General features: G+C 38.3%; 1 protein-coding gene and 1 long non-coding RNA gene across 2 annotated transcripts; one reads left to right on the plus strand and one right to left on the minus strand.

Annotated features, from left to right (window-relative positions):
- LOC109832408 lies at positions 8,414 to 9,564 on the minus strand. The gene is made up of 3 exons (XR_002244755.1): positions 8,960 to 9,564; positions 8,681 to 8,787; positions 8,414 to 8,604 (listed from the first exon to the last, which is right to left on the minus strand). It is a non-coding gene; the product is annotated as an uncharacterized LOC109832408 (long non-coding RNA).
- Positions 12,699 to 15,097, plus strand: LOC109835483 (premnaspirodiene oxygenase-like). The gene is made up of 2 exons (XM_020403460.1): positions 12,699 to 13,595; positions 14,323 to 15,097. Exons 1-2 carry the CDS (start codon positions 12,699 to 12,701, stop codon positions 14,929 to 14,931), a joined length of 1,506 nt encoding a protein of 501 aa, XP_020259049.1. The 3' UTR covers positions 14,932 to 15,097.

Consider the following 16,883-nt stretch of genomic DNA (forward strand, 5'->3'; position numbering starts at 1 on the left):
AAAAGAATGACAAGAAATTTTCATGGTTGATGATTGCTAGAATGATGATATGAAGAAGAGGTTCAGATCAGACGGATGTGGAGGTCACAACAAGAACTGGTAAAACAAAAGACAAAATGTGGATTCAAAAGGAAAGCAGACTATGAACCAGACGTCGATGAGATGCACCATATGTGACAAGCCTAACCATGAAGCGAAGAATTACTAGAGAGTTAAAGGTGCTTGTCTGAGGTGTTGCCAAAAGGATCACAAGATTGTAGATTGTCCTAAGTTGAATGAAACTCTAGGTCATAAGACATCTCAACGTGATCAGCATCCTCAAGTGAAGGCTCGAGTTTACTCTCTAATCGAGCAAGAGGCTCTGGAAAATAATGATGTGATGTCAGGTACTATACCTATATTTTCTACTTTTGCTCGAGTACTATTTGATTCTGGAGCTTCACATTCTTTTATTGCTGCACAATTTGTTAGACAGCAAGAGTTATCATGTGATACACCAGAGCATGAAATGTAAGTTAGCACACCAGGAAATAACATACTAATATCTAATAAGTATTATAAATGTAAGATAAAAATAGTGGATATGGAGCTTCCAGCGGTGCTGATCATCCTTAATATGCATGATTATGACATCATTCTAGGAATGGATTAGTTATCTAGAAAGTATGTATCTATTCTATGTCGAGAGAAAAGAGTGGTGTTTAGAATTCTTGATCAATCGAAGTTTTTCTTTGAGGGCAGTATGGTGCAAAAGCCTATGCGCATTATGTCAGCCCTTTAAGCTCATCATATGTTGAGAAGCGGGTGCACTGGTTTTTAAGCATCAGTGTAAGTTTTAAGCCAGAAAGAAGTTAGTCTGGATCAAATTCCTATCGTGTGTGAATTTCCTGATGTCTTTTCAAAAGATCTCCCCGGAATGCTACCTGATAGGGAAATAGAATTTTCTATTGAATTAGTTGTAGAGACAAGTCCGATCTCAAAGGCCCTTTATAGAATGGCTCCAACAAAGCTAAAAGAACTTAAGGAGCAGTTGCAAGAACTTCTGGATAAAGGGTTTATTAGACCTAATGTTTCACCTTGTGACGCACCAGTGTTATTTGTGAAGAAGAAAGATAGTAGCATGCAGTTATGTATTGATTAATGAGAGCTCAATAAGGTGACTATACGGAATAAATATCCCTTACCAAGAATTGATGATTTGTTCGACCAAATGCAAGGAGCTCAAGTGTTTTCCAAGATTGATCTACGATCAGGCTATCATCAATTGAAGATTAAGGCTGAAGACATTCCAAAGACTACATTTCATACCCGTTATGGTCATTATGAATTTCTTGTATTACCATTCGAGTTAACGAATGCACTTGTATTTTTCATAGATCTCATGAATAGGGTGTTCAAGCCCTTCTTAGATCATTTTGTGGTGATATTTATAGATGATATCTTTATATATTCGAAGAACCAGAAGGAGCATGAGGAACATCTACGGCGTGTGCTTGGTGTTTTTAGAAAGAAAAAACTCTATGCAAAATTTAAGAAGCGCAAGTTTTGGTTAGATAATGTTTCTTTTCTAGGACATATTATTTCGAAGGATGGAGTCTCAGTAAATTCAGCAAAAATTAAAACAACTGTGAATTGGAAAAGACCAACAAATGTTCATGAAATCCGCTGCTTTCTTAGCATGGTGGGTTATTATCGGAGGTTTGTAGAAGGATTTTCTCGTATTGCCTCACCTTTGACTCGTTTGACTCAAAAGAGAATCAAATTTGTTTGGTCTGAAGGATGCGAAATGAGTTTTCAAGAGTTAAAGAGCAAACTAGTATTTGCACCAATTCTCACTATACCAATTGCAGAAGAAGATTTTACTTTGTATAGAGATGCCTCTCATAAAGGTTTGGGATGTGTGCTCATGTTAAATGGAGAAGTGGTAGCTTATGGTTCTCGACAATTAAAATCTTACGAGCAAAATTATCCAACACATGATTTAGAGTTGGCGGCTATTATTTTTGCCTTGAAAATTTGGAGACATTATCTTTGTGGAGTGCATTGTGAAATTTATACCGATCACAAGAGTTTTAAATATATTTTTACTCAAAAAGAGTTGAACATGAGGCAAAGGAGATAGTTAGAGCTACTTAAAGATTATGATGTTAGTATTAATTATCACCCAGGGAAAGCAAATGTAGTTGCTGACGCCCTTAGTCGAAAGAGTAACATAGCTTGTCTCATTACTCGACAAAGGCATATATTAGAAGATTTGTATCGGTTGAGAATTGAGATCCGACGTCAACAACCATTAGCCAGATTAAATAACATCCAGATATAGCCTGCTCTGGTTGATGAGATTAAGATTATCCAAAAAGATGACTTGGATTTGAAAGCCATCCAAAAAGGAGTGGAAGATGGTAAGCAACCAGATTTTCTAATACACGGTGATGGATCCCTTAGGTTCAGAAATCGACTTTGTGTTTCAAATCTAGAATTGAAGAATAAGATTTTGAAGGAGGCTCATCGTTCTGGATATACAATGAAGGAAATCGTGCGATGTCTACATGCATAATACACAGTGGAAGACATGTATGTACAAAAAATACTAAGCATGTAGAGAGCATGAAATATTCATATGGATCGTCTAATTAAATCTAACATGATCCTTATTATTAAGTGAGCATACAAGGTTTGAAAGTCATACTTTTGTAGTGTGATTCGATAGTGAATCGAACAACCTTTAGCTTGCTCTCTTTGATGCAAAAAGCTCCTCGTAGTGGATCTCCAACTCTTTAAGTAAACCCGAAAGCTATTGGATGCTGCTTAAGACGTGAGGCAAGATATCCACCCCGGGGTTCTTAAAATCCTACTACTTCCTCTTACTCAAAGATTGCTAAAGTTTAGTAAGAGGTATAGCTCTCTTTCTTTCTCTTATGGAAATTTAATTTTCATTAGCCTTTCATGAAGAGAGAGAACTCATATTTATAGAGTGAAATGTGTTCATGACATGAATGACTCATCCTATGAGTCATGTAATGAATCATTAAATATTAATGATTAATCTAGTGAGTCATGCAATGAATCATCTTATGAATCATTACATTTCAAAACTATGTGCTAATAAACCATGTGCTCAAATCATACCACTAAATGACTCATCTCATGACTCATTATGCATGGTATGTGTTTTTCATAAATAAAAATATCAAATCAATATTACTAATATAGTATTTCATAAATACGGTATATAGTATTATTCTAATCTTTAACTAATTAGTCACTATATGACCAAATAAATCAAGAGTTGATCAAAAGTCAACTGTTGACAAAAAAGTTAACTTTATGGGAAAAATACTGGAATTCATTTCCTAAGCACGTAGCATTCTGATTTTACCGATATACATAACCGTTTATGTGTATCCGGAAAAAATCATATATGCGTATCAATCATACGCATCACTCCATAAATTGTGTTTCATAGGATTCAAGTATGCGCTTGGTGTGACTCTAGGGCCTAACTTAAAAACAGAGGTACTAGCTACACATAAAGACCATCCGGGTATAAGTTATGATAAAGGTCTGCAAGATGCTTATCCAATTTTATCAGGACCACTCAATGATAATACCGTACAGTCCGGTCACTTCGTCAAACCATGTCAAACTGTTGAGCCTAGGATATGAAAAACCGTCAAACTCTAATAGCTTGATTAGTGTTTATTGATATTAAACTCATAACCTATAAGATCAAACTGACACTCAGTTTATCTTATTCACCTTAGCCAAGGATTTCCAGGCTATAGTTATATCAAACAATCTTATGACATCAACCCCTATACTGGGAGAGACGAATCCCTTCTTGGCATCTCAATATCTACTTATGTCTCGGAATGTACCCAACAAGAACCGTTAAGCACAATTCAATAAGAATCGTGGTTAGGTAAAAGTCTAAATACATCTTTACTGACATATAAGATATAGCACTCATGCCTCAAGCCAAGAGACTACTATGTACTATATCACTTGAGAACTTCTATTTGACAGTTAAGTATATTACCAACTAGATGTTCTCGATGAGTCGTTCAGTCAACTCATTCACTAATGAGTCACCTGTATACTATATCTTGATGTCTCACATCAATGATCTAAGAGATTGATAATCTCCTTCAAAAGGAGAAATAAAGCATACACTAGTCTAAACCAAAATGATGATGCCCTATCTCAACACTTCATCAACTAGGAACATTTTAGAATATACGTTACCGACTAATCAGATCTCTTCATTACGATCACTATTCGAAATGTCTGATAGTCTAGTATTTATTCTAAGGACATTATCTGTATTTTTAGAACATCAGATAAATCTGACCAAAATAGCATACTATCATTTTAAACAAGGATGTTATATACATATAGGTCCTATTACAATATACAATAATTGCCCGTAGGACACCTATATCTAACAAACTCCCACTTGCACTAAGGCCAATTATTATAGTATCTAATACCCAATAGCTCAACAAGTTTCTCAAATTGTGAACGAGCAATTGCCTTTGTGAATGGATCTGCTATATTATCTTTTGTGTCTACTCTTTCAATCTTGATCTCCCGGCGATCAACTATCTCCTTGACCAAGTGATACTTCCTCAGAATGTGTCTGGGCTTATGGTGAGATCGGGGTTCATTTGTCAGAGCTATTATAACATTATTATCACAGTATAAAGGTACTGGATCTTTAATGGTGGGAACAACTTCCAGCTCTAAAAGGAACTTCCTCATCCAAACAGCTTCTTTAGCTGCATCATTGGCTGCAATGTATTCAGCTTCCATAGTCGATTCTGCTACTTTATCCTGCTTGGAACTTTTCCAGCTGACAGCCCCTCTATTGAGGGTAAAAACATATCCTGATACAGACTTACTATCATCGATATCACTCTGAAAGCTTGAGTCAGAAAAAGCCTCCATTCGGAGGTCACTTTTACCGTATATCAAAAATAACTCCTTAGTCCTTTTAAGGTACTTAAGTATATTCTTGACCGCTTTCCAGTGCTCTTCTCCATGATTAGATTGGTATCTACTTACCAAACTGAGTGAATAAGCGATATCTGGTCTAGTACATAACATGGCATACATGATCGATCCTACTGCCGAGGCATAAGGAATTAGACTCATGCGTTTCCTCTCTTCATCAGTCCGGGGAGACATCTTTTTAGAGAGGGAGATTCCAGGAGATGCAGGTACAAAACCTTTCTTGGAATTTTCCATGCTAAACCGTTTTAGCACTTTGCCAATGTATCTAGATTGCGATAATCCTAACATCCTTTTAGATCTATCTCTATAGATCTGAATACCCAGTATACAGGATGCTTCACCTAAATCTTTCATGGAAAATCTTTTTGATAGCCAAATTTTAACCGCTTGTAATGACGGTATGTCATTATCGATTAAGAGTATATCGTCTACATATAAAATAAGAAACGATATAATACTCCCAATTATTCTTTTATACACATATGGTTCATCTGGATTTTTGATGAAACCAAACTCTTTGATAGCATCATCAAAACAAATGTTCTATCTCCGGATGCTTGCTTCAGTCCATAAATAGATTTAAGCAATCTACATGCTTTTCTACTACTCCCACTGACTACAAAACCCTCTGGTTGCGTCATATATATGCACTCTTCTAAATCACCATTTAGAAATGTAGTTTTAACGTCCATTTGTCAGATCTCATAGTCATAGTGAGCAGCTATAGCAAGTAGGATCCGAATAGACTTGAGCATAGCCACTGGAAGCAGCTATAGCAAGTAGGATCCGAATAGACTTGAGCATAGCCACTGGAGAAAAAGTTTCATCGTAGTCATAGTGAAGTGATTTGTTTAAGTCTATCATATGATATTGAATGTACCGACTAGTGTTAAAGTGACCTTTTTGGTAAAAGTGATGTGGCCTTCGGGCAACCTGTGGTAGTATTAGGTACATTCTGTCCCCGGGTTAACATATAGTGATTTGATGCGCATTCCCATGCTACTAGGCTTCAATTTGCATAGCTTTAGTGTGACAACTGAGGAAGTTTTGCATGTGTGGATTTAGATGGATGATTACGATTTTAAAAGTACTTAGTGTTCATTCGTATTGTTTCATAATTTGTGAATATTCTTTTATGAAATATCACATCTATTCTTGGAAATTCCTCTTATTCGAAATATTATGTGTTTCTTAATCATTTTTTTGACGATAGCTATTCTTAAACTTATCTGATCCGCTGATGATAAGTTTTCTGTTCACTAAGTGTAAGCTCATCCCGTTATTTTTTAATCTTTTTCAGATGAAAATTAGATAGCTCTATCTGTATCTCAGAACTTTGAAACATGAGACGGATCTTTTAGGGTGTTTTATGCTGAAAGTTAAAGTTATATGAGTCTTGCTACTATGCATATGTAATAAGAATCTTTTGACGCATTAGAGTGAACTTGTTATAACTAGTATTTAGACCCGTGTAAAGCACGGTTTCCAAAAGATTTTCTGCGAATATTAAACATGTTATCAAAATAAAGTTTTAGTAAAGAAATAAATCAAATATACTTAATCATGATATTTGACCACGTGCATTGGACGTGCATAAAACCTACTTAAAAGCTACTTTCTTTAAAATATATTTAATCATGATATTGTTCGTGTCGGGAATTATTTTCTTCATTGTATAACTTATTACAACTTTGATCGTTACAATAAGTTCAAAAAAAAGATTGGTCTTTTTATAAGACTTTTACACAATGAAAATAAAAATTACAATCTCTTTCAAACAACACACAGATCCTATTTATTAGTCTCTGTTTACGTGAAATCTTTGCCCATGACGGGGTTTATCCGTGGACCATCTCGGATCAGATCCGGTTGACAGAAGATTAATTAAAGCTCTTACTTTACAAATAAATTAATCGTTGAAGTAAATGATCTCGACCAAACGAGATCACTACTCTTCTCGAGATCAAGTCCAAGCCTGATCGTAAGGAATAGGGGAACATGGCTTCAGATCCTTCGAATTGCTCCTTCTTTATGCCGAGATTCATTAAGATCTGTTAGTCCTCTCTGAAATTTTGTGATATGCCCTCACAAAACAAGCAACACCTCCTCCTCTTTTATTAAAATTCGCCCCTTGTGAATGGGGCCCCTAGGCTTGTATTTATAAGGCATTGAATGCGGTTATTTGGATGAGAATGAGGGATTTGACCATATCTTTAGTTAACAATGGCGTAACCATATTTGGATATGATATCAAGTCAGTTGGGATGCTATGGAACGAACAAATCCCGAGAAATATCAACAAAACCGTCAAAAATGTGTTTCGGGCAGTTGGATGCACGATAGACCACGGTATCCCGCATGGGCGCGGGACAGTCTCTACCCGCCTTTGGCGCGGGACAACCAAGGCTGTCCTGGCCTGGGCACGGGACAACCAAGCTATCCTGGCCTAGGCACGGGACAGCCAAGCTATCCCGGCCTGGGCGTGGGACAACCAAGGTTGTCCCGGCTTTGGCCGGGTCAGCCAAGGCTGTCCCGGCTTTGGTTAGGTCAGCTGGCCTTGGCCAAGATTTTTGGTGCGGCTCGGGGGATTCTCCGGGTTGGTCTTGTTCTGTTGTTCCGTCATTTTACGTACTTTGTCTATTTGTTAACTTGTACGCTTGGCCAACTTGCTTCATGCGCTCGTTGGCTTCTTTATGGCTTTGGATAATCCCGTTTAGACTTAGAAAATGATGTCCATCATCTTCTCTTTGTCTTGAGCTGCGTGTAGATACCTACGGATATTTTTAGACGCCTACAAATATTTAGGCCCAGATTGTTAAACACGACATTTTACAGTAATCTAATATTCATTACCTTCTTTAAAGCATCCCCATTCTTTGTAAAAAGTTTTCTTTTAAACTTCTCTGTAGTTTATTTGCTACCATTTAACTTTAAATTCTTCATTTTGGTAGATTTAAAGTTAGAAGACTTACGATTTTCCTGAGCCACTGACCCCTATGATCACAATTGCAATCCCTGCAAAAGTTCAGAATACTATTATACAAACACATACACCTAGGTGATTTAAGATAATTTACTAATCTAGTTGTTCAAAGAAAAAAAAATCGGAGAATTTAGGTATCAAGAATCTAATCTATGAGAACTAAAATCTTTCAAAGCGAACCTGTGGATCAAAAAACTAACTAAATGACATGTTTTAGACTTTTTAACAATTTAGAAACCGAACCTGTGGATCAAAATCATCAGATAGAAGGATATTAGAGGACTTAACATCCCTATGGATCACAAGTTGAGCATTACCATAACTGGCAAACAATTGAAAAATGGCCAAGGAGAATTGAAAATATAATCATGATTGCTTCGTTTTCAACTGAGGTTTCTGGAACAATTTCTGTTTTTTGTAACAAAAATATGGTTTCATTTCATAGATTGTAGACAATCAACAAAAGCTAAACTTAATGTATCAAACCAGATCAAACTAAACCTGTGGATTCTCTCTGGAATACAATCTTGCCATTGCTCAGTGTGAGAACCGAGCAATCCTTCGGCAGTTTCTTCGAACAGTACTTCGTGATCGAGGTACATGAAGACCTATAATCAAATTCAATCTCATCACAAAATGAATGATTTATATCTCAATAAATTTGCAAAAAGGTCCTTTACTCACCTAATGCCTCGACAATTCTTTTTGATCCCTAGAATGAGATTATTAGCTTCATAACTCATCATCTCTCGAACCAAAATCTTTAGACACAATTTCAGCTTCAAATCAATCTAAAATCAACAGAAAATCCCCAAAATCATCACCAAATTGCCCCCCGAAAAAACATCATAATTCAGACTTTAATCATAAAAGAAAAACCGAACCTACTTCAGATTACAAAACCCATCCTAAACAACAAGAACAGAATCAAAAGCCTTAACTAGCGAAAGAAGCGAAGAACACCTCTCATTAACATCATAACCATCTGCAATCCAACAAAATTCAAACCATTCATCAAAATCTAGACCGCGGCACGATCCTTTGCAGTAATCAATCGATTCGTCGCAGAACTGAGTAAAATTGAAAAAAAAACAAAAAACAATCAACAAATGAAACCCTAAATCAAAAGAAATCAATCAAAGAATGTTATATTCATGTCATTTTCTTGGGATGTAGAGATCGACGATGGTTCCCTCTTCGTTCTGCATCTTTACTCTTGGATTCAGAAGAAAACCGAATTGTTAGGAAAAAAGATTAAAATTTTATGTCGAAAATAGAAGGAAAAAGGGAAATTTGGAGCCTTGAGAGAGAGATTTGAGAGTCAATGGCGGTTTAGAAGTCTTCGTTCCGCTTCAAGGGAAAAGAAAAGGAGGTTTTGGGTCATGGGCGTAGAAGCGGGAGGTGGGGCCCATGTGGTGGTTAGAGAGGGATGACATGGCGGTCGAGGTGGTGATGGTGGTGGTGTAGTAGGAGATGAAGACGGTCTTGCAGTGGCCGACGGAGGAGAGGAGCAAGAGGAGGGAGATGATGAGGAGGACGGAGAGGAGAGAGAAAGAGGAGGACGTACAACAACGATCGTTGTGTGAAACGTGGGTTGGTTATTCATTTTAATTATTTATAAACTTAGGTTACTATTCATTTTAGCTTCCCTATTATTCTCCTTTAGTAACAAAGAAGTAGATATAGTTTTGCTTTGAGACTTCTCTATTTGTCAATAAAGTTTCTTTTAAAATGAAGTTTATTGTAATCCCGCAGGCTTAGCATGTACTTTGTGCACGTGTTACCGTTGTCATGCATCTCAAAATAAGCTATGCATTTTGGGGGTGTGACATGGATAAGACATGATGTGTGATACATATGCCTAGATTCTTGATCTGCATCAATGTCACCGATGGAAGCCAAGCAGCAATCACTAACATAATGGAAGTGAATTTTGCGCAAACCTTTGACTTGTTGCTTGAGTTGTTTAATCTGAAGATACCAATTGCGTAGCAGCATATGACAGACGTAAGGAATTCCAAAGGTAGATAAGCATTTTGGGGAAATCCAAATTTACGCAAATTAGAATGGACAAGGGGGAGCAAGAGAGGTGCCAATATCAAGAGATATCAAGAGATATCAAGATATGGTTGGGTAATACTTTAGAGAATGAAAATGCATAATATTTTTTCAATTTAGGGGAAAAAACATTGTTGTGCGTCGGCGGAAGTGTGCGCACAAACCAAACAAGTCGTCGAGCAATGAGAGGAGAATAACTAACGAGTGCAATTCATAAGAGAACGGCCAAAATCACACACACACAGAGATTTAGGTGGTTCGATAATTGCCTACGTTCACGGGGAGAGGATGAGAAGATTTCACTATACGGAGGAGAAAAACAACGGGTTACAACTCTCTCAAACACTCAAAATAACCCTAACCAATGATCTCTCACTCCTTCATAATATTAATCTCCCTCTCAAAGTGCTCAAACAACTCCAAATTCTCTGATTAAAAATCCTCGAAAATATGTTTGCTATATATATAAACACCCAATCCAAAACATGCTAGGAAAGCAAAACCGGCCTAATAACCTGCTATTAGTTGACTGATGGTCCCTCATTAGTCGACTGATCAATGTGCATCGGTCGACTGATGAGGGTCCATCAGTCAACAGGTCAGAACACCAATTTTGGACCCTGTAATCGTGCATGTTGTCGGTCGACTGATCATGTTCGATCAGTTGACCGACCCGAAACTCCTGTAGAACTTCTTGCGGTCGACTGATCATACCCGATCAGTCGACCGATGAGCCTCCTTCTGTGCATATCTTCTTTTTCTTCTTGGCGGTTTTCAACAAACATATCCAATTTGGCAAATGACGAAATAACTAGTTTGTTGGATGAAGTTTAAGAAAATCCCCCAACCAACAAACCAATAAAATATCATTCTTATGTGAGCCTATCAAAAATTTGTGTCATTCAGATTAGCTCCGCTACCAAGCCTTTCTTCCAACGTTCTTGTAAGTTCAAATCACTGGACACAAACCATGGCCTATTAACCCCATTATGAACATGATGGGGTTCACGAAATTCAAAGGTTTTAGTCTACGGTGACCCATAGTCCATGTTGAATAACCAAATGCTATTAGATTAGAGGTCTTCAAATTTCAGTGTAGCTCATTGTTTTCATGGGGAAGGATACTTACTCCGAGAGATGGTGACTTCAACCTGCTATATGGCTACCCGAAGCATCCATTTAAGCAAGCACTATCCACGAGTTAACACGAACAATCACCAACAACCGCAGGCTAGAAATTTGAGGGGTTCATGAACTTGGATTCTCGGAAATACACCATACCACAATAAAATTTGGGAGAACCTTAAAAGGATATTCCCTTTAATTTGAATTTGTTTAATTTGTGTATATAAAATTATAAGGTTATAACCCTCGACCCTCACACAGCTTCAGGGTTTTGGTGCAGTGTATAGTGCAATCCAGGTTCAAATTCCATTGGCCACGTATTTAAAGCAGATTTTAAAATATTCTGATGCATGAGTCCCTATTTTTCTGCCCATGAAAATGGCGCTCAACAAGAGAGCCTTGTATCCAATCTCTACTTCAGGCTGACCCCAACTGCGTTCGGGTCAACTTCCAACTCTAGTTAAAGATAATGGGGAGCTTCAATTATCACCTAATCTCTTGTAGTCCCTCATTCATAAGGAATAGAAAACCTTGGATGAAAATAACAGGAAAAAACAGTACACAGCTGCTAAAGAAATGCCAGTGACTCAAATACAGCCATATGCTTCACTTAGAGCAAGTCACTATTTTATGATGATTTGAGCATCCTTTCGTTTTCCCGCGTCTTGTAAAGCTGGAACCAAGTTCTTATTCTTTGTGCGACCACTGGATGCTGATGTCATTGAAGAAAACATCAACTAGCTCAAATGCAGCTAGATTCACCATTTGGAACAAATCAGCATTAATTTGTATTAAAATGGTTAGAGCGTCTTTGATTGCTTCCCTTCCAGTCTAAACGGCAAGTAAAAGATTCTCTCTCTTACTAAATGCTGATGATAATTAAAAAAAAATTCAAATATCTCAAATGCTGAAAGGTTCATCAATTAGAGCAAGTCAAATAACAGTTGTCTTATAAAATTCAAAGCATCTTCTTGCTGTCCCTCAACTTGTAAAGACCGCAAGTGCAAAACCATCCTCCTACTTAATTACTGAATTCCCTTATTTTTGAGTAGGAAGGTGGATTCCTATTTTGTTTATTAAAGACTACTGTGGGAAAATGGCGACAGCATGCCCAACATCTTAAAAACTAGAGAAAATTGGATCAAATGATTACCTGACATATGGAGAAAATGGACATTGAGCTCATCCTCTGAAAGCTCATGTTAAGAAATAAAACCTCAATCTTGGTCAAGATCAGCTCAGCTCGTTGCAGCGGTGAACAAGTCAGTATTTTGGTGTAAAAATCAGAGCATCTTCCTTCTTTCCTGCAATGAACAAAAGCTAGCTATCCGTTCCAACTCACCTTAGTTTACAAGACATTAAAAAAAAAAAGTCTTGTGATACCATAATCTAGATATAGCTGGTCCCCCTACTCGAGGCATTTCACATTACTTAACCTTTAATTTTATGTTAGCAAGTCTATAAGTATGAACCAAGTTTCTGTGCATGCAGACACTCAATCCCAGTAGTTTCATCCATCATGACAGTCCCATGCCTGCCTTCCCTTCTCTTGATCATAAGCTTCGCCTTCCTATTCCTGATCAAGCTGGTAAAACCCCGTAAACCTCAAAATTTCAAATTACTACCCCCCGGACCAAAAATGCTACCCATCATCGGAAGCATGCACCATCTAATTGGATCCTTACCCCATCATATCCTCCGTGACTTGGCCAAAACCTATGGCCCTCTCATGCACCTAAAGCTTGGTGAAATCTCAACTATTGTTGTGTCTTCCAAGGAAATGACCAGAGAGATAATGAAAGATCATGACATCAAATTTGCATCAAGGCCCAATATCCTCTCTGCCAAAATCATGCTTTACGACCACCGTGACTTGGTGTTCGCTCCTTACGGAGAATACTGGAGGCAGTTGCGCAAGCTCTTTGTGGTAGAGCTGTTGAGCGCCAAAAGGGTTCAGTCATTTCGATCCATTAGAGAAGAGGAGGCACTTGGTCTCATGAGAAAGATCGGTTCCATGAGCCCGTTGCCTGTTAATCTAACCGAGTTGCTCCATTCGTTTGGAAATGACATGACTGCACAAATTGCTTTTGGAAACAAATGCAAAGATGTTGGCACTTATTTGAAAGCAATGAAAGAAGGATTGGAGTTATCGAGTGGATTCTGCTTGGCTGATCTTTTCCCTTCATCGACATTGATTCGTTCAGTCACTAGGTTGAAGTTTAAGCTTGAGAAATGTCACCATAAGGTTGATAGGATTCTTGAAAGGATCATACTAGATCACAAGGATAAAAGGGGTATGGAGTTCAAAAATGCCGAAACTCTGGAAGAGAATTTTCTGGATGTTCTCTTTAATCTTCAAGCACATGGTGGGCTAGGAATATATCTTACAGATACCAACATAAAGGCAATCATTTTTGTAAGTAATCTTACTGACTAAAAGCCTTTTCTCCTATGCACCCTCCACCAAACCTTAAACTTTGTGTTTTAACGCATTGATAATGCGAAATAACTAGTTATATAATCTTATCTTATAACCTTTAAGTTTACTCATTTTGAGTTCTTTGTAAGGCTCTAGTTCATGTGCTCAAGAGGTTGTCATTTTGAACTGATGATCATATCACGAACTAAAAGTTAAATATTTGAAAGGTCAAACCATACAAGTTGGTAGATGATATAAACTTGAACTAGTCCTAGGCTCAGATCCAATATGCGAAGCTTTAATTTACGATTCAAGCCATTGTATTAAATGTAATGTTATATCTAGTTTTCTTTATTACAGTTTTCTTTTATTTGGAGAGTTTTCCTTATGAATTTTTATAGATAGCCTACAATGTGCGTCCATATACATGATATCACTCTTTTTCAGTATCAGTTATTCATTAGTAAGGAAATTCTTTCCTAGTCTTTGATATGGTGCTGGAGCAAGGCTCATAACCTTAGGATCCCCTCTTCTTAATTCCAAACCTCGGGCTGTCGAGGGGGCCACTATCGCAAGTGCCATCTTGGCGATTCACCTGTGTCTTAGTCACCTTCTCACAATCTCACTAATATATAAAAGTTATCAACACACTTGTGCTTTCGACTCCTAAAGAATGTTTCAAGTACTCCCGTTTTTTTCTTCTGATAATTTCTTTGCCTTCCAGGATGTATTTGCTGCAGGCAGTGGAACAACTGCGGCAGCCATGACTTGGACTATGTCCGAACTGATACAAAACCCTCGAGTTCTGAAGAAAGCCCAAGCCGAAGTAAGAGAAGTTGTAGGTTGCGAAGGCAAGGTAACAGAGGTCCACATAAAAAAACTGAACTACTTAAAACTAGTAGTAAAAGAAACTTTAAGATTGCACCCTTCAGCTCCCCTCCTGATCCCAAGAGAATGCTCAGAGCAATGTCAGGTACACGGTTATGATATACCTGCAGGTACCCGTGTCGTGTTCAATGCATGGGCGATGGGGAGGGATCCAATGTACTGGGATGAGCCTGAGATGTTCAGGCCAGAGAGATTTGAAGGGAGCTCAGTTGATTTGAAGGGAACGGATTATGAATTCATACCTTTTGGAGCTGGAAGAAGAATTTGTCCAGGAATTTTATTTGGAATGGCTTCAATGGAGCTGGTTCTTGCTAATCTTCTATTTTATTTTGAATGGAGTTTGCCTGAGGGCATAAAGGAGCTTGATATGACTGAGAAGTTTGGATTAGGCGCTCGCCGCAAATATGATCTCATTTTGTGTGCGACTCCTTATGTTTCATTATAAATTGTGTTCTCAAGGTTTCAATTTCTCTCCAAAAGCCTGAGTATTATTGAAGGTTATGCTCAAGCTATGTTGCTTCTTACATGCATATATTTTGCAATATCAAATGTATTGTTTAAGAGTTTATTTGGAATTTAATAATCTAATTTTGTTGGGCATTAGCTTGACAACTGAGAGTATCTATTTATCGATCGATAAAAACAGAATGCTTAAGAATTGTCACTAATAGAAAGTAAATAAGTACATGCCCCTGATATAAAAGTATTGTTTGGGGGATATTCAGAGCTCAAAATTTTGTGTATTTTTTACCGAAAGTTGGATCCTGCGTATCAGATAAATAATTTATAGCTTAATTGCTGTTTTCCTTACGGTGTATTTGTAATTGCAGAGAACTGTTTATGCAACTTTTCAACATGCACCTCCTAGCTATGAACATATCAGAAATGTGAAGTGACCATAGCCAGAAATTTGTATTACTGTTACTCGTGTTGTATACTATTAGTACTTGTTTTAATTCTTTGCAGTCTGTTGGTTGTTAATTGTTGTGCGCAGCGAAAATTTCGGCAGCACCTCCGGTGCGCAAGGTGCACAACAAGAGATTAGATCACAACGGAATTCTAGTTTCTCAAAAGGAAACAAGAACCGAAAGCTAGATATCTCATCAAAGTGAGATATCAGCTCTTCCTCTCGTCAGCTCTAAGACTGCGCGTCGAGGGAACCTACAAGCTATTACAAATCACGGCAAGAACACAAAGTTTACGTGGCTCGGCAAATTGCCTACGTCCACGGGGCAAGGAGGGGGGAGATCTACTAATAGAGGGAGAGATACAACTGGGTTTACAATCTCACAATTTAAACCCTCACACAAACACTCAGATCCCTCACACAATTATCTCTCTCAAAAGGGGAGCACAAAACCCTAAAACAACTGCACAAAAGCAAATCTTCAAAACAGCCGAAAAAAGCAATATGCTTTTCCCCCCTCTGTTTTGCTCGAATCCTCTGTACTCTTGAATCAGCCGCGCTGCTGCAGCCACTCCCAATGAAACCCTCTCCTGCTGTACCCGCCAGAGAAGAAACTCCCACCTTGCACGCTTACCTAGGTTTGATGAGACGTTGATATTTATATCATTCCGCCAGAGAAGAAACTCCCACCTTGCACGCTTACCTAGGTTTGATGAGACGTTGATATTTATATCATTCTTTTGATTCGGGTGGGCCACAATCATGCGGTTTCTTTACGCGGGTACAATTTTCCAGCATGTAGAGCATTGTTCACATTTCCAGGCTGTCATTCACAGCTATTCACGTGAACGCTATTCACGTTTTGTGGCCCCCACCTTCATCCGTGTTCACAATTCTCCACCTCGGTGAAGTTTTCCCAAAACTGAGCCGACACCAATCAAAATAAATGCCTCACTTGTTGCATCCAGTACGCCACGGCAACAGACTCATGACAACGGACTCCATCCACACAAGTCGAGACCCAAACGGGAGTGTGAACACTCAACCCAAACGTCGGTATCTACTCACCAATCAAACTGAGCCTACACCGACTACACCAAATGCCTCACTTGCTGAGACCCAAATGGGAGTGCAAACACTCACCCCAAATGTCGATGTCGCTCACCAAATCGATCTCACCCCCATCAACTAATCCAAACCCGGCTGCATCATAAAGACTGCCTACGTATCCTCTTGCCCAAGGAATCAAGCCGAACGTAGTTCACCCAAATGGCCGCTAACGACCTCAATCCAATAGAAGAGTTCGCAACCCTTCTCCAATATCATCAACTCTGCGGCTGATAGCACCTCCAATGGCCTCAAACACCTCCACCTGAGGTGAACCAATGGTCATATCCAAACTGCATCTATCAGCTGCACTCGAGTCAAAACCTAACTCATCATCTGCATCCGAATCCAAATGACTTCCACGCTGTGTCACCTCAGCTGGA

Source organism: Asparagus officinalis, chromosome 3, assembly GCF_001876935.1.
Source record: "Asparagus officinalis chromosome 3, Aspof.V1, whole genome shotgun sequence".
Taxonomy (NCBI): domain Eukaryota; kingdom Viridiplantae; phylum Streptophyta; class Magnoliopsida; order Asparagales; family Asparagaceae; genus Asparagus; species Asparagus officinalis.